This window comes from Plectropomus leopardus, chromosome 18 (assembly GCF_026936395.1).
Source record: "Plectropomus leopardus strain MGB_pleo_1.0 chromosome 18, ASM2693639v1, whole genome shotgun sequence".
In the NCBI taxonomy this organism is placed as follows: domain Eukaryota; kingdom Metazoa; phylum Chordata; class Actinopteri; order Perciformes; family Serranidae; genus Plectropomus; species Plectropomus leopardus.
In genome coordinates this window covers 26077086-26103688 of record NC_142193.1, presented here as the reverse complement: position 1 = coordinate 26103688, position 26603 = coordinate 26077086, and the positions used below count along the sequence as shown (strand labels likewise).

Below are 26603 nucleotides of genomic sequence, written 5' to 3'. Positions count from 1 at the left end.
AGTCCATCAAGTCCAACAAGTCCATCACTCATCGAACAAAGACTTAGCAAAATGTCAACAGCAGATAATTTATTAAATTGAGTTTACTCAGTTAAACATAAATATATGCAAAAATAAAGACGACATTTAGGGAAATATTCTTGTTCGCTAGACTGGTTTCCATTACAGATTTGTGCAAAAGTTAAGCCGTGTTTTCCAAATGTCGATTAAACACAATTGTGAGATGACTGTGTTTCCACTGAGTGATGTTATGCGACTTCTCCTCTCACGATAACATTCAAAGACGCATGGCGATGGATGTTCAAAACATTAGCAGGTTTATTTCTATTGAAGCCCCCAAACTAGCAGTCATTATTTCCAATAAAAGGTGACGTAGGAGTATGATGCGAGCAATAATGGAAAGGTAAGCCCCTTATATGTGGGACACAAAAAACCACAAAACCACAAATACCTTGTTAATTTAAAGTTCCTGTTTTCTTCTCATTATTACTTATTCCTGGGTACCAGAAAGACAAATAATCTTTGCTACTGTATCTATATTGCTGTTTCTAAAATTCACAGTCAAAAGTTATTTTGAAGAGAAGGTCGCTCGTCATCCCAAAAAGCTGCAGGGGTGCTGCTGACGGCCGAAGAAAAACAATTATCGTACAGTAACACACCTCAAATTGAATTCACGGACTGATATCACATGGATTTGCAAGTGTAATCTGCATTGATTTGGCAAGTTATTCCATTAAGCTGTAGGTACATGAGGTCTGGTAATTGCTTTCTCACACACACCCACACACACACTCACAGTATGTAAGCTATACATTGGGTCTGCATGCATAAAAAGTGTCTAAATGGTTTTCCAGCAGCGTATTGGGTGGGGAGCATTTATCTCTGCTTAGTGTAGAAAGAATAACGCGTCTCATTTGCAGCCCATTCAACCATAACCGCCTGATTTAGTCAGACGGAGAATGACTGAATATCCCAGACGTTAATTCTCTGAGGGAATGAATAATAATTTAATGTGGTAAAGGTATTTGCCGGCCAGCGATGAATGAATACATACAAAAGGTGTTTGTCAAGGAATGATTGAATAAGTATGGAGATGATCAGGGGTGGTAATCAAGTTTGTCAGGGGATGAAAAATGAGTAAAAGGCTTTTTCTGTCAGGTGATGAGTGAGCATTATGTGTACGTATATGACTCAATTTATCAAAGGCAAAGGAGGCGTTTCTGAGGCTTGTATTAGCAATAACGGGGCACAAAAACAGACTATATCATGATAAAATGTGCACATTCACACACAAAGTCGCACTCAACACAAATGCAACATAGTAGTAGGAAAAATGAGGCTGGGAGAACGTAGGGTTTAGACTGAGGAAACAAAGGACTGAGGGAACATGGAGCTGAGGTGACTGTTAATGGGGAACATAAGGTTGAGATTGAAAATTGTGACAGATGTCTGGATCAGGGCTGCAACCAATAATTATTATCAGTGATGTTTGTTGCTTTTTGTGATTGAGTAATTAACCGTTTAAGTCTACAGTGTCAGAAAATACTCATCACAAAATCCAAAATCTCAAGATGAGGTCTTCAAATAGCTTGTTTGGTCATATTCACTTTATAATGTTAGAAAAGCAGCAAATTCTCACACTTGAGAAGCTGGAATTAGAAAATAGTTTGGAAATGCTTACTGTACTACATCACACACATATAATATATAATATCATGCATGTTTTACTACATACGGAGGAAGTCACTTATTTCCTGCACAAGTCAACAAACTTTTAATATGATGATATAATGATGATATAATAATTTTACCTTGTCAGATGAGAAAGTCTTCTCAAAAGTTGCTCTGGCAGCAAAGATCTGGTCTCGTAGCTCAGCCGTCACGCTGACAGGAGACTTTTAAACATGAGAGTTGAATGCTGGCCCTCCCCTCTCTGGCCTCAGGGCAGTTTCATCATAACTGCAGTAAAAAACACAATGGAAACATTTGTTCATTTTGTTCCTAAAAAAAGTCACAGAAAATCCTGTCTTTGTTAAATGATTTGATACCTTAGCAATCTGATTTGATTTCTCTTTCAAAAACATGGGGAAAAGACAATAATGAGCAACCTGGCAAGAAGTGAGCCACAAATTGCAAGAAATTAGTGAAAAGTTACAAGAAAATGACCTGAAAATAGTTTAAGAAAGGATTAAATTAAAAAAAACAAGGGAATAATGTCCAGAAAACTATATTTCTAAGTATTATAATTACATATTAAAAAGATCTCATTTATTTATTATTTAAGCTCATTTTTTTATGTCTGTGTATGGTCCATGCTGTCACACTGGTTTACAGAGCTGTCATCAGTGTTAGTAACACCTACAACCTTTGCTTTTCCTGCTGCATTTTTTAAATGCAACTTAACTTTTTTGTTTTCAGGGCAGGAATGTAACAAAAGACAAAAGGCTTCATCAATGCATTCTGCGTCTTCAGCAGAATTTAAACCTCATAACGAAGCTAACTCATCCTCAGGGCTTCCTCGGAGACTGGAGGAGTCATTCTGTTGTGTAACACTGATGTCCTGCACTGGTTCAATACCTGACAGTTGTGTCCATTACCTAACATCTTAACAGCAGCTTGTCCATAAATATCAGGCCGCTTAAAAGGCTCAGCGGCAGTCAGACTGTCCTTAATGTTTCTTTTTAGCTGATTGTGTACTAATACCACAAAAGGGTAATTTCTCTGTCCTTTATATAAATAGACTTACTTCAAAACAAAAGCTACTGAAACATTATGCAGCTTCAGCCAATAAAGTCAAAGCACAGATTTAACAAAAACATGTCAATAAGTGAGCTTTAGAGAAGGTGTTAGGTGGATTTTTTTATAGTGTGTGAATGCGTGCATGAGTCTCCACATTAAAACATTAATGGACTGCCACTTAAAAACAATATAAGCTGAAAATCATGCATGTAAAATCTAAACATGCATATATTTTGTCACTGAAGTAACTTAGCGTGCTCCGTCTAATCAGCATGTCTTTATCTGGACTTTTTCTGACATCTAGTGGAGACTAAGAGAAGTGACAGAAGAGATGGGAAGATGAGTGCATGTGTCTGAACTTTTTTTATTATGCATAGTCATAACAAAATTCCTCAGGATATAACCGTTTGTATTCCAGTCAGGTGCGTAAGAAAATGCTACAAGTGATGCATTATTTCTCTTGTGGAACTGCTTGTAAGATTACATTTCCGCTGCTCACTGTGTTCACTACGCACATCTATTTTCCAAAAAAGGACAAAAGTTTCAATGGTTTACAAGAAAAATGATGTTTGTGCAGGTTTTAAAGAGTTAACACAGGAGTAAAACTCAGAAAATGTATTTTTCATTTTATAGGGATTTTCGGGAAGAGTTTTTCCACCTCACGTTGTGAATCTGCAAAGATTTTAAATGCTTTTTTGTCCAAAGTGAATAATGACCTTTATTATATAAATATGTGTGTGTGTGTGTGTGTGTGTGTGTGTTAATACCACAATACCAAAAAACTGTCATGAGAAAAAAAAAATGCTGTTTTGAAAAAGTTTTAAACATTTCCCTAACAAACAGACAAACAAATCATGTAACAATAGATAAATTTGAACTTTATTAATTCACAAAAGGCTCATCCAGTGGTTATAAAATAGAGCATAGTCTATATTTTAACATCTAGAACTGTACAACAAAAACAAAGATCACAAAGAGGACAAAATCGGACTAAAATGTGTGAATTGCACAAAGAAAAACAAGTAATACTGATCACTGAAGAAATGTTAGATTTACAAGTTGAAAAATTAAATAACTAAATTAGTCTGTGTTTTGTGTGCTAACTGGAGTAACGTAGGATTTAACTGATTTGTTTACACAGAAGGTTTGTGGTAAACAACGGTTTACATTCATATAGAGTCTCATGAGGGACACTTGTGGGTATTTCTCAACAGAAAGAGACTTTTTTTTTCCAGTAGTAGGCAAAGTGCAAACATCTGAAGGTGTTAAAAATAATGTGAGTACCTTTAAGTATAAGTCCATGTTTCACTGACAGTAGTACAAATATATATATATATATATATATATATATACATATATATTTATATGTGTGTGTGTGTGTGTGTGTTCAGTAAAGCTGACAAAAAGAGAAGGAAGGAAGGATCTGTATCTTCATGTAATAGACCAAAAGAGACAAGATTCAAAATAATCAGGCAGTCTCCTCTTTTCGAAATGCACTTGTGACACATGAAAACCCCAAACTCTGCCTGACCCCCCATGAGCCCAAACCACACAAAATATTCAACATTAACAATAAATAAAAGCATTCGCTCAGTGCAAAACTACCCAAGAATGGAGAATAAAACTTTGACACCACCAAAGAAGACCTTAAATTGTCAGTGAAGAAACAGACTCTTGAACACTGGCTTAAAATCAGGTTTTTAAAGCAAACTAGCTTAAATGTTTTGTTGAATTCAAAACCAAGACATAAAAAGCATCCATTTGAATTCTTTTAAAATGTCATTCATTGCTGATCAATAATTCATCACTGCATATCGTTCAAATGACATTGAGGGGACACAATAAAGCCCTATTCACACAGGATTTGTGGGTTTTGGTCACTTTGAGGTTTCTGTAATGTTTATTCTTTATACTCATGAAACGATGCTAACATGGATCAGTCATGACCAGCCACATGGCCTCAAAGGTTTAAAGGTTGTTTCTTTTTATGGTGTAATTTTCTTCTTTTGGGTCATTTAATTATTTTCTGGTAAAGTGTAGTGATTGTGAAGGTTGCCTGTGATCTTATGCGGTGTGAATCTGCCATGTCTGAAGTTATCAAAGACATGGCAAATTGTGTCAAATTTAGATTTTGTTTTTGCGTGCATCGCTTCAGCCTCTCCTCGGTCAAAAACTACACAAAGTGAGATGGAAGTTTTGGCATCATTTTGGGTGTAAGAAGGTCTAAAGGTCTAAACAGCATGGACACTCATTCACATAAAGAACAAGCTCAAATTCACCAGAAGAGTGAAACCTCAAAATGTGAGAATTTGCAGCAGCATCGGTTGTGTTTGTTTAATATTTGTTGAATAAATGTTTAACATAAAGAGGTTAGCACTGTGCATGACCGGGATGATCTGCGGGATGTCGGTAAATTCAAGTCAAACACAGACCTCAGTTAATCCATACAAATATGCCTGACAAAAGTAGAGATATTCTGATACCTTTTTATGCCCAATATTAATTCCAGTACCTTAACTTGTGTATCAGTGAATACAGAGTACTGCTCCAATCCCATTGTGTTAAAAAAAAAAAAGGAACAGCTGTTTACCGTGAACCGTGAAATGATTGCTATGATGGCTCAGGTTAAACTCTAAGCTGGTGGGACTCTACAGTAAAATACTGTCACATTGCTGACATTTGCTCACAGCAATCGTTACACCATTCACTGGAAAATCTTTTTTGTCGCTATTATACAGTAGTTGCCAGAAGGTGCACAGTGTAACTTGCTGCTTCTGTGTTAGAGCAACAGAAGAATTGATTTCCAGGAAACCTTCCACTATGTACATGTGTGAAGTACTTTAGGTATCGAATCCTGCATTTTAAGCAGTATCAGAGGCATTTGCGATACTGGTACTGAAATGACTCTCCACAACATCTGGACGTGCAGGCATGAGGGGCTAATTTCTGCCACGAGATCTCAGACATGAGGTCCCGTGTGAACAGGGCTTCAGAATAGACTGAGTGACAAACTGTATGTGTGTGTGTTTTTATGAATAAAAAGAGGAGGGTTTCCTGTTTACCAGGTAATGTAGATCAAACCGATTCCTCTCACCTGATTTCTGCTATTCAAGCTGTTTAATTTTAGTTTGAAAATTTCCCGTCGCTCTGACTTTATTTGGCCTCTACGTAAAATGTCTGGAGTGAGGTTTGTAAATTTGTGTACACACAGGATAAATCATCCGATAAGGCAATTTTTTCCTTTTCTGACCATTGTACATTATTTTCATATAACCAAATGACAAAGAAATGATATAAAAGCCTTGTGCGAGGGCGTCATTTTTGTTGACTCAGCACAGCAGTCGCCAAACAAACCGTGATAACAATAAAGGAAGTCAGAATCCTTTCAAAGTAAAATATTTCACTCACACCTGGGGATGTCTTTTTTTTCTTTCTTTTTTACACCAAGAGCAGTTTGACTTTTAAAAGTGTCTTCTGTTTATGACCCGGGTCTGTACACAGGGTTTCCTTGTGTTGTCATGGAGACCATTTTGGCATCAAAGTATGTCTTGGCCCTTGATGGTGTCCTGCATAGAGCTTATGAGGCATCAGGTGGTCGTAGTTTGTGTTTGTGTTTGTGTGTGTGTGTGTGTGTGTGTGTGTGTGTGTGTGTGTTTGTGTTTGTGTGTGTGTGTGTGTGTGTGTGTGTGTGTGTGTGTGTGCGCGCACACTATGTCTGGGCCAGCTGAAGTTCCTCCAGTCCGTGTCTGCCCATATGATATCTGGCCAAGTCTTTCCTGGTCACCAGTCCGACCACCTGCAGATTCAGAACAATTGTCGTCATTAAGGCACCGAGCAAAAGTGTGATCAAACTTTACTTTAATCGTTATATGAATAGCGAAGGTCAAAAACACACGGGGAAATGTTAAAAAAGGCCATTCAGACATAAACACAAACACACACTCTTACCCTGTTCTCATCATCCACCACCACTAGGTGTCGGAGTCCCAGCGCTCTGAACAGCTTGAACACACGAGGCAAAGATGTTTCCTGCAGAAAAACCACCTCAAATTTAGTTCAACTTTATTCATTAATAAACAGCTATAACCCAAATAATTATCTTTACATAATTATCAACATTACAATACATCAACAATATGAACTTTAATAATTCTGCTAGTCTGAAGAAGATCCTGGTGATGACTGAAGACACCAAAATGCTCATTAGTTAAACTTTATAATATAGTTTATTATATAACATAAAAAAACATTTAACTGTGTAAACGACGCTTGGTTTAAATGTATTTTATGATAAAGGAATATATTGATTAACATCTAAATGTAAACATTTAACTTTGCAGACATGATTTAGCTGCCTTAACAAAACAATACAAGTGATCTTGCCTTAAAAGTTATTAAAATATTGGTGTGGTCGCTGGGATTGTACCTTTTCAGACGATGAAAAAAATTTGTTGTCTCCCGTCTTGGTAGGCACTGATTGACGGCATACTTTGCAGACCGCCTTAATCTGTGCTTCGTCGCTTCTGACATATCCAAACGACTTTCATATAATTCTCATGGAGTTGCCTTTTTATGGCAACAATCTCCGCCGCGGAAAACAAACCCGATGCGCTGTGCAGGAAGTTACTGCGCGCAGAGCGACCCGAAGACGTCACATTTCTGCAAGTTTGTGTTCTGCTTGTTCAACAGCTCTTTGACAAATCGATCACATGCTCCTCCTTTTGTTGCTTCAATGGATATTGATCATTGTTGTCATTGACTCCAGTAAAATATATTCTGTAGTCTGTTTTATTGCGTCCGCTGTGGTCTCTGCTCTAAAGTGATGCAGCAGAGGCAGCAGACCGACTGATGTGATAGGCTGTTAGATCTTTCCAGAAATTTCATTGCAGCCCCTATTGAGATCCTTTCAGTCAACCAGCCATATCACAAACCTCAAAATAAAAATCTCAAAAAGGCTTTTATGGAGAGACACAAAAGGAGAAAGCAGACAAGAACACAGAAGACACAAGATTCAATAAATCCCACAACTACTGTTCTACGATAAACAACAGAACAGTGAAAGAGACAACCATACATTTAAATATTTTCAATCAGTTTGTAATATAGCATCTGTGTAACAGCTGCAAGTTAAAAACTGAGGAAACTTTGAGCTTGTAAAAACTTTCATATAAATAAATTTCTATTTATTTATTATATACATATTTTTTATTCACTTCATTATCTTTATGTTGTAAAATTGTATTCCATTTAAGTTTATGTTATTAGTTTTCCTAATCGATTTTATTTGTCTTTGTTTTTAAAATCAATTTAATCTAGTTTAAGTTTAGCTTTTATTTTAATATTTCATTATAGTTATTATTTTTATATCTTTAACATCTATTTTGTTTCTGTCATTTATATTGTTGTTTTTTTAAACATATTTTATCCATTTCTTTAATCTAGCTTTAATTGCCCTGTTTTACTACTATTACTGTTATTTTGGTTTTTAAATCTATTTAATTTCCTTTTCATCATTTTTATTGTCTCACTTGCATTGGTCTTATCATTTTGAATGTTTTGTCTTTTTTGTTTTGAGTCATCTGTGAAGCACTTTATGACAGGTGGTTGATTGAATGAAAGTGAGTGTCAGTGTGTGTTACCTGCGGTACAGTGTAAGGCGTTGCGTTCATGAACTCAGTGAGGTCCATCATACACTCCCTCTCGTCCTGGGAGACGTGGATGCTCTGGATCGGGGGGAAGCGAGGATAAGCGTCCCGGAAGTCTTTCAGCTGGAGCTTCCTCTGGGTCAGCCGGGAGCGGGCCAACTCCACAAACACCTGCCAGGACGAAGCAGGAACAAACACTGAATGACTCCATTTAAATCATTTAACAGTGACAAACATCTTCTTCCCGTCGCTGACGTTACCTTGTGCTTGAGGAGGACGATGAGCTGAGAGCGGAGGATGAGGCCACAGAGCTTCGCTGGCTAAATTGGGGACAAACAAAAGAAGGTGTCATTAATGAAAGAAAGTTTCTGTTTGACTTGGAGCTCTATCCCTTTCTGGTAAAGTATAATTCGTCTATGATGTTATTCAGTGCCAGAAGTCATCCTGAAAGTACTCTGACTATGTGCCTCGAGGTGTGGTGTTTCATCTATGTTGTTAAAGTTGCCACAATGTGATCCAGAGAATGGGAACTGGACCTTTTCCATTCAATAGTGGACTCTGTACAAGAGGGAAGCGGGCCGTGGGAGCAGCCATAGCTTCCTCAAACACCTCCTGTGTCTGCACGACATTGTGATTAGGGGTCCAGCTGTACTGCGCTGTGATTGGCCATCTACACAGAGCGCTACGTCAACGCTACATCACATGTCGATAACTGGTTGATAACAGCCGCTCTAAATCAAAAATTCACTGAGAGGTCCCAGACTTATTCATATTTGCAAATGGCCTGTTGATGTCAGGATAGTGATTTTCTATTACATCTGAAAACTCCTCTGCAGCTGTACTAGAAACACTGGAAAATGACTTCACACATTGCAAAGGAATAAGACACATGAAGCCCCAAAATTTTCAATGCACCATCTGGTAGATACATTTTTATCACGGATGGATCCAAAAATATGATCTTTATCTTTCGAGTTCAGTTCATTGCTTTATAAATAAAAAAACAAACGTAGTCAAAATACAGAAGCCCGACCATCATACAATACCTCATCACTATCAGCGACCTGCACAACGACCGGGAAGCCGTTGTGATTGGTAGACGTGTTGCTGAGGATGTCCACGATGGTTCCCACCTTCTCTATCCTGTTCAGACAGGTGACCGGAGAACTCATCACCTCTCTGCGTGTGAGGGAGAAACAGAGGGCGAGGGACAGTGTGGATGACAGAGGGGAAACAAAGAGCGCAGGAACAGTAATGAGAGAACGGGAAAAAGCAAGAATTGAGAAAAAGCAAATTGAATATAATTTCATAATCATCAAATCAACACTGCTGTCGCTCAGAGAGGAACTCACCTGGCGGTTAACCAGTGGGAGGTGGCAGGAGCCTCCCAGTGCAGGAAGGGAACGCTCTGCAGCTTGATGTGGATATCATACAGACCCTGAAGCAGGAAGACACAATTTACAGACTCTGCCTGTGTCTAAAATTTATACAACATGCTAACTACAGTATGCACTAAATACTCATCTGTGTTGTATTAGTTTTAGTACTGTTGTACAAGCAATCAACATACTTTACTGATTTGTACTAACAGAAAACTTTGCTACATGTGTGCCATCAGAAATTAATCCAACTGTGACCTCAGTATAACGCTGCCAATTAAATGTTACGCTAAGAGAAAGAAAACTATATTTTGGAAGATTTTTTGTTTTCTAAGAAATCTAAGGAGCCATTTCACCACCTGCTGTCTATTTATTTTTTGCAGCTGTAAGCGGCTCCCACATTTCCCCTGTGGATTGTATTCTAGGACAATAGTGTACATCAGCAGCACACTCAAAAATTAACCAGTTTTTACATGCATTATTATATGTCTTAGAATATCTGTCACTATTATAGTGTTAATGTATTACATACTCAAAACGTAAAAAACATAGGACTCATTACATATTATAACGTGTATAATATTGCTGAGAAATAATGTGCTAGTATGGATTTGGGACATAAATGTATTGTGTTTGTGTCTCATCTGAACTTGGAAAGTTGTTTACTCACTTCTACAAAATAATCTCCCACTATCTTGGCAGTCATGAGGACGAGCATGATGGGAAGACCGTATGTGACATTTCCTGTAGCCTCGACCATGATGACGGTCAAACTGAGAGTCATCCTCACAATGCCGCCTGTGAAAATAAGAGCATCATTACTGCTACTGAACATTGTCTTGATTTAACTGGAGAGAACTGTAAATGCAGTTTATTTAAAAGGACAATTTTAGAATATTGATAGGTCAAAACAGGCTGTGTATTTGTCACTGTGATTGGTCAGAAAAATATGGTCCTATTCTTGGTAAGATGAACCCTACTCACCTAGCTGAGCTGCAGCTCCAATCAGAGCATATTTACCAGGGTCAGCCCAGATCTAAAAACACACAGAAAAGTCAAACAGTAAGTCAAAAACATCTGGTATAATAGTTATGTTAAAAGGGAAGCCAATTCAAAAATATAAGTATAACAGCTTGTCACAAAAGTAGAAATATAAAAGTCGTCCAAATGCTCTCAAGCTAGAGAGATTATTTACATATGTTTATCTAATTATTTAAAACTTAAGCCACATTTGATAAAAATATCCAACATTGTAACATTATATATAGGACAGGGAACTAAAAGAAGTGTAGTAGGTCCCCTTTAACTAGACTATAATAAGTTCTGTTTTCAAAAAAATGGGATTTAAAAAAGGTGTCAACTTTCCCTCATCCATAACACACACACACACACACACACACACACACACACACACACACACACACACACACACACACACACACACACACACACACACACACACACACACACACACACACTAACCGAGCCATCGGGGGTAATGGAGGCCAACAGTATTCCACACAGTCTCCCCCAGGCTGCTCCTATCAGCAGAGATGGGATGAAGACTCCAGCTGACACCGCCAGGCCGTACGTCCAACACGCCAGGAAGAAATAAGTCAGCGTGAACAGACCCAGGGTCAAAGGATTGTAGGTCCCTTTAAGAAAGACCGAGATGGGAGGTGAAAATGAGAAATGAACACATAAATGTCTCCACTTTTATTTTCTATGATCCACTTTCCCTCCACTTGGGCCCTTGTGAAAAATAAAAGAGAGATGAAATGGCTGGTGCAGAATCATGTTTGTACATAATTATTTTTAGCGAGCTTGCCCTCATGAACAGTTTTACCTGGCTGGTTGTGGAAGAGGCTGCGAACACTTCTCTCGGGAGTGTTGAAGAAGGCTGTTGCCATGGAGTTATACTCCCCATCTGCACAGAACAACTGAGAGAGACAGAGAATGATAGCAGTGACACAGCAGGAGAAAAGGAGACACAAAGAACCTTACTTCCTGTTATGTTTTGGTGTTTTTTGTTGTTGTTGAAGCTTTTACATGCTATGTAACAGTTGCAATTTGTGAAGAAAGAGCACTAAGACAGATAAGAATCAGTAAAGGATTGCCAACTACATTTAGTGTTTTCATGCATCAGCAGTTCAAAGTGCAGAAAATGTAGTTTGAATCTTTTCTTTGTCACATGCCACTCCCATCTGTCTCCCAACATGTCCTCCCTCAGGCCGTCTATTAAAAGGTGAGGGAAAAAAGCAAACCAAGATGTAATAATGTTTAATATTTAAATCTGTTTAGTACTGCCTCTGCTATTTAAACAAAACCAAGAAAGGGTACAGCCATGATAGCAGCTCTGTACTTCCCAAAAACAGCATGTTAACGTGCTCACAATGCAAACGAGGCATGTCACAACACCAGAAATTCAAAATGAAAACAATAAATCCAAATGACTTGACCCTTTAAAACCTGGATCAATACTGGTTTTATTACCCTGCTTTTGAGATGCCTTTTAATGGCGTTTGAATTTAAAAAAAACAACATAATGAGCAACTTGGCAAGAAAAGTTCCACAAACTGCAAAAAAATAGTAAGGTAACATGGAAATGATCCGAAAAAAAGATTGGGGGGGATATTAAATATTATCGAAAAAATGGGCAGAAAACTCTCTTTGTAATTCTCTTAATTAAATATTAAAAATTATGTTACTGATAAAGACAAATGCATTTTCATTTTCTTTGCAATTTCTTCTCTTCTTTCATCACTACAGTCTGTGACGTTCATCCTCTGGGGAACAAAAATGTCAAAGATGTTGTACGAGATCCTTTGGAAGTGTTGTTCTCATGATATTAATGTTGGTGAAGCTTGCTGAACTGAAACTGCTCTGTCTACAAAAAAAGGAAGAACCAAGATCCACCATGAGAAGGGCTTATCTTATCTGAATCTGCACTTGTGTCGTGTGAATTTGCTCAATCACGCACATCCAACTGTCCATTTTATAACTGACTGCCTGTGACGTTACATAAATGTGACTTCCCCAGTTAAAGTTTTATTACAGGTCATCATCTCAAACAAGAAAAGTCGGAGGGAATTGTTTTCTGACTGCTAATACTTGACGTTTGTCGGAGAGTGTGAGAGTGTGAGAGTGTGAGTGTGTGTGTGTGTGTGTGTGTGTGTGTGTGTGTGTGTGTGTGTGTGTGTGTGTGTGTGTGTGCGTGCGTGCGTGCGTGCGTGCGTGCGTGCGTGCGTGCGTGTACCTGCAGTGGGTACTCCTCAGTGTGCTCCGGCCCCAGAGGTTGACAGTCATTGGAGAAGTAGATCATGGTGAATGATACGGCTGCGGTTACTGCAGCAACCAACATGGCCTCCATCACTTGTAAACAAGGCCGATGAACATACCTGAAACACGCACGCACACAAACACGATAGCACTCAAGTCAGACATTTTTAAATCCCACACATGATGACTTTAATAACCTGAAACTTCCAAAATGTTGACCTATTACCCGCCTCAGTACGGACTTTCCCAACATGACGAGGAAACTTTTGGTGCAATTAAAACAGCAGAGTGGAAAACAAAACTTTTTATGCCAACTTATGCCATTCTGTGCCTTCAGGCGACGTGACTCTATAAATGCCAAGCAGGATCTAATTATTGTGACAAAATGTGACACAAACACAGACCTTATCTTCATACTCACTCACTGTGTCAGATGATTTAATTTTGATTTTCAATTTAAAGCTAAGAAAATACTGTGTAGAGTGTCTTATTTTCAACATTAAGTGTCATTAATGTGAATCATTTTTTAATTTTCCAGTTGATATCTCCTTGCACACTTTACTCATCTAACTATAAAACAAAGAATCTCTATATGTGAATCCTTTGCATATCTTGGGAACAGTTCATCTGATCCACTTTACATTCGGTGGGTGTACGGCGTGAAACCCAAGGACCTGTGCTGTGGACGTTGCCAACTTATAATGCTAATCACGTTACCACTGGCAAAATAATGTCACATGCAAGACTTTATAACTGCAATGGTGCAGACTGAGTCGAGCACGTCAACTACTTACATTCATTGTGCAAGTCTGCCATACTACCTTATGACAAATAATGTCACCACCAGCAAAATAACATCTCATCTGCCACTGAGCAACATATGCCATATATGAACTGTATAATGACAATAAAGGCGATCTGTTCTGTTCTGATTTAATCCATACTACTTAATAACCACTGTGGTTGTGCCAAAGCAAGCAACTCATCTAGCTAATTGGAAAATTAATACCTCGCATATTTCACCATTTTAATCTGCAACAAAACCAGTAACATTTCTCTGTCAGGTACATCATGTAGTGCAATGCTTTCCTCTGAAGTAGAAGTACACACTTTAATTATACTAATTATACTGTTAAGTTTCATATTTTTAAGTGCTTTAGTGGCCTTTTTGAGTTATTTCTGAGTACAGTGGGTTAGGAGAGCAACATAAATAAATATTTTTCATATGTAAACATTGTAATAAATCTCTTGCTGTTTGTGGCTCAGGTGTACTGCTCAGGACTCAGAGAATTGCAGTGTTGACAGTGATATTTTTTGGATGAGCGGTTCTCAGGAAAGCTGCAGGACCAAGAAATCTGCCTGTAGCATACAAATATAGCAATATTTTCCTCTTATTGTCAAAGCCATAGCAATTTACTGTCATACAAGTACAGACACGGAAGCAGAAACCACAGATATCTTAGCGGCAGTCTCCTCCCAGATCAGTCAGTCTCCCGGTGATTATACCTGTTCTTACTCTGCGACTATTTTTACACAATTCAGTCACAAGACATTCTGAGAAGCTGTTTTAAATGTTCATCTGAAAACTTCCTCATCTTGCACCCCACCCTGTCTTAGACAAGGAGCAGCAAAGCCTTAATGCCAGCATGTGTTGTTTTTCTTGGCACACTACAAATACAAAGCAATTCCTCATGCTGTTCGTAACCTGACCCTTTGCTGAAATTCTCTTCTCAGGCTGGGGAAAATCTGTTTTGTACTTGTGATCATATGATCATTTGTTTATTCATACCTGATCCTGAAGATTGTCAGCCAGTAGTTGAGAACATTGAACAGAGCTCCCAGCAAGCCACCTGCACAGGAAATATACATACAGACTGTCAGACTTTCGAACAGTATTTGAATCAAATAAACTGTTCTGTTTATTTAAAAATAATAAAATAAAATCATGACTATAAGACAATCAAGTGTCTGACCTTACTCTGTAACTTTTTTAAAACTTGAAATGTGTTTCATGTACTGTTGAACCTGTTTTTACATATTTTATGGGTTCTTATGAAGTATACTCTGTCCTATGTACAGTACTGCTGTTCATGCTTTAATGTATTTAATGTATTTTAATGTAAAAAAAATAACCAACCTGGCTAAACTGGCACAATATGACTGATTATTAATGAACATTGTCCCTGTAGTCATAAACTGTATAAATAAATACATTTCATTATATCATTATGCAGTCATGCAAGAATTAAATGCATCTTGCAAAGAATTACACATATTTCCAGGCACATTAAAAAAAAGTTTTTACCTATAGCTCCCATAGCAATGAACAAGGGAATCTCATAGAGGTTATAGGCCACACTCTGAAAAAAGAATAAAGTTCATCATGTCATCTTTTACATCGACTAACAAACAACACAAAGCTGGAAAAAATACACAATGTATTAATATTTAAGTGTCTTACATCGCTCTCAAAGCGCCCAAAGTTGATGAGACCTGGGCTGGAGAGATCTCCTGGCTGTTTGTGATAGATACTGATGAAGAAGTTCAGGGTGAAGGTCGAGATCATGGAGGCAAAGAACTGGGGGAGAGAAAGAAAGAGGGATAATGGAGAGAAATGAAAAGGGAGGAAATGAGACACTAAACTGAAAAAAATAATCAAAAACATTTATTTATGTTTTTGACTCACAAACAGAAAAAAAACAACAATTCGAGCAATTCGTCGGCATATAAGTTCAGAGCTTTTCTTATCCTTCAAGGAGATATTTGATCTACAGTTGGAGGTACAAAACAATTAAAAAATACAATAAACAGGCACACAGAACATCATAGCAGCACAACCTTAATTAAAAGCAATCCCATTAAAAATTATTTATAAAAGTCATCTAAAAGTGTCAATAAAAGGACGGATCACAGTCATTTCCAATCACTAAGAGCCTTAAGTGCCACAAAAACAGTGCATGTAAGAATTGTGCAAGTTAATGTTGATTGCAAATGGAACAAAAGCAAATATATGCCTAAAATACCTAATTCCTGGAATATATTTGTTCTTGCTCTAGGGAAGTGAGTCCTCCTATTTCTAACCACCGCCCTAACCAAAACTAAAATCAAAATTGAAAACCACTAACCAATGCACCCCTTCAACAACGTTAGTCACAAACATCTGTTCATCTCTCGCAACTTTCACCCTACTGTGACACAGACAACATGTAATGTTACAGTAACTGTAGTCGACCTAACTGTAGGTCAACACAGAGAAAACGAAAAAAAAAGCACAACAAACATGAGCCCATTTCAGAAATAATTAAATAAGTAATAATAATAATAAATTAATTAATTTCGAAACATTTGACATCCTGCTCCATCAACCTTGCATTTAATCTCCCTCGCTTTCTCAACTGATGGTATTCAGGGTACAAATTGATTTGATTTACTCGACAACCTCACATGATCGTTAATAATGACATGACGGGGCTATACAGAGTGACTTACTATCCTCCACGTCAGCATCTGGTTCCAGAAAGAAGCACCCTCCTCCAGAGAGAACAGAACGCCGCCTGTCAACCCAGGACACAAAATCACAGTCAAAAAACACAGCAGCATTTCAACTCAACAACCCCTTTGATCCTCTTATTAGTTGTCTGGAGTTGAGCATCAGTGCCAAGTCAGCTGGCACCATCACACGACATCCTCCTCGCAGTGTGTTGACCGATTAGTGCGCAGCAGGAGCTGAACATTTACTGGGTTCACACCAATTGAACTGCGTGCAGTCTTTTCACATGGCAGCAACACATAACAGACTGAGACCCAGTCTGTGAAGAATTCCCGCACTACTGGTGAAAGAAAAGCATCTGTATTTACAAGCTGGCTTTTTCTCTACAGCTTACAGCTCCCTTGTTTACAGATGTCTCCTGACTGCACACAGTATGCAACATTTTAGGACCATCATTACAACATGCAACAGAAAACAGCATTTTTTAATTAAATGAGACTTTTTTAATACTGCCATGACCTTCACTGAGGGCAATTAATTAAGTGTTTTTCTCAGAAAGGCCTGATGGTGATACAATCCAGTCCAACAAAAGTTTCCTCACAGGTTTCTTTGTTTTTAATTTTGGGCATGCAGCCACACTGGTTGGACTGTTGGTTTAATAGCAGCTAAACTGCCCACACAGCTAAGGCAGATTAATAAGAAAGTGCATGTTTTTACTGCGCTCTGGTGTGAGGTTATTTACCGACTGGTGCTCCGAAAGCAGCCGAGACTCCAGCAGCAGCTCCAGCAGACACAAAGTCTCTCTTCTCTGTGTCTCTTCGGAAGTATTCAAAGATCTACAAACACAATCACACACTTATTATTTTACTTATTAACACACTCTAACAACTTATCAATAGTACACACCTATGAGTGACCAATGGACAATCATACTGAGAACTGAGGAAATCTAACTCTGTGTCTAGACTGCAAGCGCATCAGAAGCATTTTTCACTGGTGCGTTTCAAGCAACAGACACGATCTAATTTCAGTCTCTGCAGCGGTCTGAATCTGCTCCGTGCAGAAGTTTTCAGTCTAGACACGGGGTCAAATTCTAAAAACTGTTCAAAACATCTTCAGTAAAACAAGTATATATTGAATGTTAGTAATGACGTGACTCCAATTATAAGAAAAAATATGATTGTTATCAAACATACTTCTTTGAGTAGCCTGATACACACATGGGATAAAAACTACACACACTGACCTTAAAGTCTCTCTTTAAAGACGTGCTCCTGCCCTGGGAGACTCCTGCAGCTACAACAGCACCAGAGTGAATCATGGGTCCTTCCTGAAGGATTGTGGGTAAACGAGAAGACAGGTGAGAAAGGGAATTCTTGTCTGGACTTGGCATTTATTCACAAACACAATACATAATATTTGGACTTGAAATGATCTAAATCATTGCAAACCGCCACATTTCCAAGCATGGAGACAAAAAACATCAGGACGGGAAGATCCATACATATCTGTAATGGCGATATGGCCAAATACTTTTGTTATGGTATACGTAATTTACACAACAAACAAAATTAGCAACAACTAAAAAAAAACAGTATTGGCCAAACTGCTGTTTTAAACTTCAGTATTGGTACATCCTTACTTTTATTTGGCACTTTCATACGAACAGAAAAACAACTGCCTCACATGAGACAACACCTGATTTAAAAACCAAAACTCAAATCCATAAAAATAAAACATTATCTAAATGGAAGCTTTAAGTTTCCTAAGAACTGTAACGTCAAGTGTTACAGGTTTCTGCATTTACAATTTCACTCTCCTCCTCTATGTCTGCCCAAAACAAGTAACCCTGCAAAGCAGCTGGATTTGCGAAAATCATAAAATAATGTGTGAATCTAGCCCTGCCCAGAATAGCTCCAGCAGTAAAAACAGTATCGCCCAATCTCTACCGGAGGACACATTTCTTCATCACACAGTGTATACAGTCATATCGCTAAACTCTGGTGGCCATCATGTCTGGTCTTTGCTGTGAATCTGTCTCTGCTGACCGAAGTCGACCCTTAGCAGGAGCTTTCAGCCAAGAGAACATTTTAATATACATTTGGGGCAGTCAGTGAGGGTTAACTTTTTTTTTTTTACCTTCCCGACAGCAAGACCGCCGACCACGGAACAGATAACACCGCACACTTTCACCACCAGCGTCTGTGACGAGACAAACACACATGTAAAGCATATGAAAGTCCTTCCTGATAAAAAAAAAAAATGCTTAAATGCATCAGTTGATGTGTGTGTGTGTGTGTGTGTGTGTGTGTGTGTGTGTGTGTGTGTGTATTTTGTGTGTCTTTACCTTGAGTCGTACCACCCTGGGAATCTTGACTCCGTTTAGGTAACACTTTATCTGAGGAATACCACTTCCTGCTGCTATTGGCTGAATGAGACAAAAGAGAAATAGAGGAGAGTTATGTTGAAAGAAAAGATGGAAGATGGAAAATAAAGAGACCTGGAGTATTTATGATATCAGAGGATGTGACTGAAAGTGGAAATGGTATGACCAGCAGACGTTGTGGGATAAAAAGCATGAATGAACCACTTTTTTGATCCTTCTGATTTTTGGAGGAAACTTTCAGCTGTCCCCTTTGACCATCTTATAAACTGTGGTTGACCAGAATGGCACGAATAGAGAATCACATTCATCCTAATAAAGTTTCAGTATTACGCACTGCTGGAGCCAAACTGGTGCCGACATGCTGTTGCCTAATAAGATTTCACTTCCCTGTGTTTGAATGGCGTATAATTCAGAAATACAAGTGACATACTTCTTCAAATTCGCTCTCTTACTCAATGAATGTGATCAAATACACAAAAGAGGAAGACAACTGAAATACAGATTGTGTTTCCAAATTAGAAGTCATGATGATAATTTAAAGGTCACATCATTTTTCATTGAGTCTTACCTCAAAAAATGCAACTATAATGGCCCCCAGCATGACCACGGCAGAGTTGAGGACGGCCCAGAGGATGAGAGAAATCGACAAGCCGCCCACCTCTGTAAACTTCTCTATGTCTGTGAGGCATCAGAGGTCAAGGAAAGAACTGGGAAGTGGGGCTGAAATTAACCAAACATTGCCACACTTTTTCAGAGGAAACCCATGATGTTTAGGTAGCTATTATGAACAAACAATGTTAAGAGGATGGGCTATAAAGATGAATAACAATCACCCGGTTCAGTACATAATACCAAAGGCTCTGAATTGTACTCTTAATAACAAAGCTAAGCATAATAGTTGCCAGACATTTCTGCGAATAGCCTGACAAGTTAAAGACAGTGTTTTCAGGAATTAAAAAATAAGATGCTTAAGTATTTCCTGAGAATTGCATTTCTACAACAAGTACACACAGTGGATGAACAAATATACAAAACAAAAAAACCCCAGAAGTTGAAACAATGTATCAAACAATGTCCTCACCTCCTGCCTACCCAAATATAAATTGTCTATATAAGGAAATTAGTGCAATTCCAAAACCTAGAATATATTTTTCCACTGTCTCTGTGCTGTCCTTGTGCAGTAAAGCTCCACCATTAAGTGCCAGGAAGCTACACTGAGGACGAACTAGCACAAAACTTTAGGATACTTTGTTTGACCACTTGATATTTGATCCCAGCCAGTTCCTCCACCGCGATGTCTATGAAGCAGGCAATGAGGCCGGTCAGAAAGCCGATTAGACCACAGACCACCCAGCGACTGATCTCCAGACAGCGGAAACCCTGAAAACACAAGATGAGGGAGCGATGAGAGAAGAGTACAGGAGTTTAAATAAACAGCAGAAGAAAGATAGAAAAGAAGCACAGACAATAAGAAGGAGATGCAAATTCCTGAAATTATATACATTAAAATATAATAAGTAGCACGACATAGGCTCAGGTGATTCGTGCTCATCTTACCATGTGACTCATCCGCCTCTCCTCCTCCAGAAACAGCTGGTTCTCAATGTTATCATAGTCCAGACTCTGGAACAACACACACAAATACATCAGTAAAATAAAGATAAATGTGATGGTTCTTCTTTTTATGCTTCATAATGAACATAGATCCTGAAAATGTGACTGTGTGTTCATGTCATAAATTTGATTAATGTTAGCAAGTTCACAGCAAAGCAAAAATATGTTAATACAAAGCTGATTTTTCAGCAGTTGTAGGTTTCTGGTCTGTTTAAGATTATTGCCCTCTCGGTTGCCCCAACATGTTGTTTAAATTTCATGGTCTGAAGTGAACTTTCTATAGCTGTCACTAATTTAATAAGTCATTTTTAATGTATTTATGTAATAAGGGACAATGCACATGAATCCACATTTAAACAAATGTAAATGAACCCAAGTTAACCGGGGTGCTAGTTTAGATCTTAAGTCCCATGTCCCATGTCATGTGTGTTAAAATAACAAAAAAGTACAATTGGTACAATGGATAGGACAAACAATATTAAGATAAAAAGGCACATAATATAGTTAAACGTGAACCTTAAGAATATACAATACAATGGTTTAATTGTTTCCTTTATTTTAGCAATACCTGTTTTATGGTTTTTAACTCCTACAATGTGTCACGAATGCAGAAAAGTTCAATATTCTACACGAATAAACAAGGCTTTAATAAAAAAACTTGACCAATAAAATCTGGGGTCTTTAGAATCATTGAACAATGTAACACTTTTTTTCGGCAAGTGGACGGTTTTACCTCAAATTTAAGTGACAGCAGCTTCTCATTATGAGGGATCTCTTTTGGCCGCCCCCTCAGAGAGTCCTGCAGGGAAAACACAGAAAAAAACAGAGGTCATAATACCGACACTAACCTATAACCTCTGACCTCTTGGTGAATCATGTGAGGGACCACAGGGAGCTGGGAACTAAGTTACTGATATCAGAGTAATCAAACATTTTGGAAACAACGACAGCAATTCATGAGCACTTAAACAAACACGAGAAAGCCATTTTTATTCTCAGAAGTCACTTCAAAAGAAGCACTATGTTTGACAGACATTATCGAATGCAGACACTGGAGCATTAATAATGAGGCGGATGAAGATGCAGTGACTGTGAATAAAAACAAAGCATCAGTGTTTCCTCCAGAAAAATGCATAAAAATCTCTAAAATATAAGCAAAATGAAGAAAAGGGGAATTACTGCATGTTTTTCAATGTTAATGCAAATGATATAATGTTGAAGGAAACACTGGTGCAAAAGAGTGCATCCTGACATGCATACAAGCGAGCTACAGGCAATTTAAAATCACATTTACATGCATTGTGAGGACGGCTTCTGTCACAGTTGTGGCCCGTCTGTGCAGCAACAATCAGCAGCACATGAAGCAAACTACATGAGATGACTAACATTCACTAAAACAAAGCAAAAAAACTGTGAACAAATACACTTTTGTTTGCAGCATCCATGCCGATCATAAGCATGGCATCACATTCCCATCAGGGAGTGAAAACAGAACCGAATCTGATGGTTTCCTTCACGCAGGGAAAAGAATGTGATGTCCTGCAAACTAAGTGACGGCAAAACAGCTTCAAGCATCAGTCGTATTATTTTTCTGTACTGAGCGGTCACCACTGACTGTGGCCTGAAGCTTCTCATTCTGGTTTTTGGTCATTAAAGGCATCTAACACTGAATAAGTGACTTTTTTGGCATTTATGTCAGTATTTCTAGGAGTTTTTACTGCCTGATTAAACTCACTCACTGTGTTAAAATTGATACAAAAAAACCCTTGATTTATCAAACAGGTTTAAACATTTTTGGCTCCAAATTAAAAGTGAGGGTGTTTTGATAAGGTCTTGTATAAAGTATCTGTTGCTCTGCTCTTCTTTCTTTATCCGTTTGTTTTTCATCAGTGAGCAGTGTGTGGGATCAATCCTTTCAAGATACCAAATGGCTGAGTGGACAGGGTCAAGCACATGGTCTCCTCTAAGACATCGTTTGTGATTCATCACAGTGGAAACCTTCAGACAGTTTCCAAACACGTGTCTCTCATGCACACTGAATGAGTCACTTCTGTGTGGGATTTCCACATCAGGAATAAACTGTTTAGTTTGGAAGCTCATTTCTGCCATTGTGATGAAAAAAAATCCTATTTCGTCATTGTAATTACAAACTTTTTCGAAATGACTCATGATCTCAAAATTAGAAACTTCTTATCAAAATAATGATGTAGTATCTTTTTTAAATTATTTTGAGATAAGTCATTATTTTCAGAGAGCTTCTCATTAAAAAATCATTATTGTGAAAAAGTTTCCCTTTATTTCGATACCATTTCATAATTTTGAGAAAGCTTCACATTATTTTAAGATGCTAATTCATAATTTTAAGAATACCCACTTATTTTATAGGGAAAATTCAATTATTGTGAAAGGGAGCAACTGAGATTAAATTCAGTTTGTATAACTGAAATATAACTGATCAGATGTTATTAATTCAGTTGTACATAGGTGGGAGTTTAATTATTATAGTTGATGAAATCACTACAAACTAAGAAAAAGGGGTCGTGATGGAGTGATGATCAATAGCAGCGACAGACAAAGAGAGAAAGAGTGCGGTGACGTTTTTTTCGTGGCTCGGACTTTACCTCATCTGACGTCATCTCCTCCTCCAAATCCACCGTGCTGAGTCTGCCTATCTGAAATATACTGCCTCCTCCAGACAGCTACAGACACCACAGACAGCAACAGAAATATATAGATGTATGGCTATGTGTAGCAGTTTCCAGGCTGATGTTTTGACACCACACAGATGTTGATATCTAAATAATGTTAACGGGGTTCAACATGGCACTCTTCTGACAAATGAGAACTGTGAAGGTGTAATCAAACAGAAATTCTGTTTATTTTATTGAGATTAAATCATCTTCTACCAAGGTACATAAACAAAAGAAGTGTGATTTGTTTATTTCCACATTTGGTTCTGATGGCACAGAAGGTAATTGGCTAATCTTGGTGCCATTGAAGGAAAAAGGAAGTTGGATGTTCCAGTGTGTTTCTATATTAGTTGGACAGCCGACTTCCTTCAGTCTAAAGACAGCAGGTCTACTACCTCATTACACATATCAGAGTTTAAAGAGACTTTTCAGTTTTTCTGAAGTGGGGTTGTAGGAGTTACTTATTCATTGACAGTATATCACATTCAGTAAATGTCAGGCTGCACGCCCCCAGTTTGGAGAAACAGATAGGAGTCGGACACAGAAGCTAAGCAAATGTACCGCTGTTGGATTTGTAGGGTCAGCAACAAAACGTATGTTAGCCACTTATTAAAAGTCCCATCAAAAAACAGAAAAAAAAAATCAATATCAGTTTAAACATACACTATATTTAGAATATTTTCACAGTTTTACCTTCATGTCAGACAGTGATTTCCAACTGTTGAATGAAGCAGTTTGATCACTCTCTTCAAAGCCAGACTCCACTGAGAATAACAGTGATTTAACATCACTGAACACAAGAGTCGCTTGTCTACTGCTGTCTCTAACACTTATTTTGTTTGTGTTATCGTGTGATTTTAGTGTGTAAAACTGCAAGTTCAGATTTCATCAAAGTCACACAATTACTGAAACTAACAAACAAATCATGGCAGCAGCAGATCTGTATTAAGCAAGCTAAAATTACTGTTGTCAATAATAATGATGCTCTGTTTCCCTTGATTTAAAGCCTATGGGATTTTTCCATTGGATTAGGCATTACTGCAGAAAAAAAATATATCTGTGATTAACAAACATTTATGATGCTAACACATTTTGTTCAACAAGATAATCTTCACAAATGAACTCCACTTTTAGGATTTTTGAAGCCTAATGTAATCACCAGAAGTAAAAAGCTATTATTACCTATAAAAAAAACTACAGTGTGGTTACATCGCCACCATTACGAAGCAGCGTGGCTCAATGACATTTTGTAGTCTATTTTAGCCTCAAAGCTTCTTACCAAAAAAAAAAAAACACTTTGACACAAAAGGTGCTGAAATGCTAATTCATTTTTCATATCTGGGTTTTGGGACTCATTATTTGGGTTCTCTATGGAGTCTGGTGGATTTGACGAGAGCACAGACGAGAAAAAGAAGCCATCAACGGCTCCCCCATCTAAACAGTCAGTCTGAATGAAAGTTAAAGCTGAAAATACTTTTAACATAGCACACGCTTAAATTGATATTGTTTTTTTAGGTGACTAAAATGCATTTTTATTGCAGACCTTATCAACAGTAATAAATTGCATAGCTTCCCTGTTGGACTCCAGCCTGCTTCTCCAGACTGGGGTTGTATCGATTAACATCTACTAAATGTAATAATATACTGTCTGTAGATATATAACCCATACAACCCCACTTAAAAATGAACTATCCTTTAACTATTGTTTTTAAAACCTATACTGCACTCTAACATCCTAAAAGCAATTTTACACAGCATTTGAGTAGTTACTATAACACGGGTAGATTACCTGTGAGACAACATAACTTGACTTATTACTTGTGATTTTACTCCATTTGGAGAACTGTCACACTGACAAATAAAATATAATATCATCATCACCCTCTCAAAGGTTATGACTAATGAAAGTAAGATGTTTATAATGATAAATATTTCGCTAATGAATAAGCCAAATAAAAAGCTATCAGCACTGGCTATTGAAAACTCTCTAATTTTATTATTTTACTATGCAGCTTAATCTAATTGCGTGCATCGTGTAAGTAATTTAGTGAACACTAATTTAATCACTTTCATGCAGTTACATTCCGTCCCAAACAAAGCTCGTTGCTGCATCTGATGCCCAACTGCAAACATACCATAACACATTACATGAAAACACACCCCAAAATGAACGCTGTGTACGCGGCAGTGCATTAAAAATTAACTTCAAGCATTCATGACCCATGCAGCATATAAAAACATGACTCAACGTAACCTTATACCGGTTATTAAAAACATGACACAGCATATTTTTAACGCCGTAAGAGGAGCAGCTGTTAGCTAACGTTGCTAACCGTGCTAGCTGTAGCTACCTGTCTGGAGTGTCTCGGCTGCTCGGAGCCGTTGAGCAGCGGGGTCCCCTCCCCGGCGGCCCCGGACTCCTCGGCCCGACTGGACCATGACACTTTTTTCGTGATGTTCGCCATGGTGGCCTCCGGTAGCTCGCCGCCCAAACTGCCGCTGATTTATTTCATTAATTTCAGTTGTTGCACTTGCTAGCTAACTACTGTTATTCTCCCTCAGCTCCCCATGATCACCCCGGTACCTCGTGACGTTTTGTACGGCTCGCGTGTAGGGCCAAAATAACTGCTAGGCGTGTTGGTTGCTGGGACTTGTAGTTTTTACCGTTTTTTTGGTAGAAAACTAAAGTCTGAGTGCGAAAACAACCAGTGCCAACAAGCCTTAAGTTCACCAAGCATTTAAGTATTTTTATTGATTTATGTGTATATATATGTATATGGATAATATGTGTGTTATTCAAGGGATATATTTAAAATGTTTTTAGGATTTATGCGCATTAGTTTATTTACAGTGTATTATAGCATATTCTTTACATTGTATATTCTATATATTTTATTCTTCTTATTATATTATTTTATTATTCTAAGATTTATTTTTCTACTGATACTTTTTTCTTTTTTCATTAAAACATAGGGGTACACATAACCTTGTCTTTGTTATCATGCTTGGTTCAGGAGATGTGATGAATTTAGTTTAGTTTATGTGTTTTCATATACAAATGAAATATAGAGCAACAAAAATGTGATGAGGGATGCAAAAAACTGTCAATGGGGCTTGATCAAGGCATCCTCCAGTGTGTATGTTAATCCATTTGTAGATAACTAAAAATATTACAAAAATCAGAGAGAGAAAGACAATGAAACAGCACACAGAAGCAGACATCAATATATATATATATATATACAAGTACATTAAATTAAATGAAAATCACACTATTATTATTGGGTTATGACAGAAAGTAAAAATGCCAAAAAATGTGCAGGGCATTTTATTTTGTACAGCTCTCATCATTCATTTATTGGAGTCCAGATCATACACACA

At 37.8% G+C, this 26603-nt stretch overlaps 2 protein-coding genes across 5 annotated transcripts in view; both read right to left on the bottom strand.

Moving 5' to 3' along the window:
• arhgdig (Rho GDP dissociation inhibitor gamma) overlaps nucleotides 1-1935 on the bottom strand; it is a 35561-nt gene extending 33626 nt beyond the window's left edge. Inside the window, exon 1 of the mRNA XM_042505865.2 lies at nucleotides 1812-1935. The gene's annotated coding sequence lies outside the window, so the exon portion shown is untranslated. The remainder of the gene's footprint in view (nucleotides 1-1811) is intronic.
• Nucleotides 1827-25836, bottom strand: clcn7 (Cl-/H+ antiporter 7). Of its 4 annotated transcripts, XM_088091025.1 has the most exons (26): nucleotides 25574-25835; nucleotides 23154-23231; nucleotides 21266-21331; nucleotides 20476-20541; nucleotides 20166-20298; nucleotides 19487-19596; nucleotides 18880-18960; nucleotides 18672-18734; nucleotides 17779-17862; nucleotides 17275-17368; nucleotides 16532-16596; nucleotides 15504-15620; nucleotides 15348-15402; nucleotides 14832-14892; nucleotides 13020-13161; nucleotides 11610-11703; nucleotides 11246-11418; nucleotides 10748-10799; nucleotides 10434-10561; nucleotides 9737-9822; nucleotides 9431-9563; nucleotides 8645-8704; nucleotides 8379-8555; nucleotides 6688-6768; nucleotides 6410-6535; nucleotides 3597-6353 (listed from the first exon to the last, which is right to left on the bottom strand). In XM_088091025.1, exons 1-25 carry the CDS (start codon nucleotides 25685-25687, stop codon nucleotides 6449-6451), a joined length of 2400 nt encoding a protein of 799 aa, XP_087947151.1. In that variant the 5' UTR covers nucleotides 25688-25835; the 3' UTR covers nucleotides 3597-6353; nucleotides 6410-6448. The 4 variants fall into 4 exon arrangements, with proteins under 4 accessions (XP_087947153.1, XP_087947151.1, XP_042360778.1 ...); XM_042504844.2 differs by having other exon boundaries at nucleotides 3597-6535; XM_088091027.1 differs by lacking the exons at nucleotides 3597-6353; nucleotides 6410-6535; nucleotides 6688-6768 and adding an exon at nucleotides 1827-1959 and having other exon boundaries at nucleotides 25574-25836.
• Nucleotides 25837-26603: the final 767 nt, after the last annotated feature.

Bases quoted from the DNA above. Each gene is read 5' to 3' on its own strand.
- clcn7 (XM_042504844.2), bottom strand. From the start codon at position 25,687: ATGGCGAACATCACGAAAAAAGTGTCATGGTCCAGTCGGGCCGAGGAG. The intron at 9,564-9,736 runs GTGAGTTCCTCT...CCTCACACGCAG, and splicing joins TCCCACTGGTTAACCGCCAG to AGAGGTGATGAGTTCTCCGG. The intron at 8,556-8,644 runs GTAACGTCAGCG...TCGTCCTGGCAG, and splicing joins TCGTCCTCCTCAAGCACAAG to GTGTTTGTGGAGTTGGCCCG.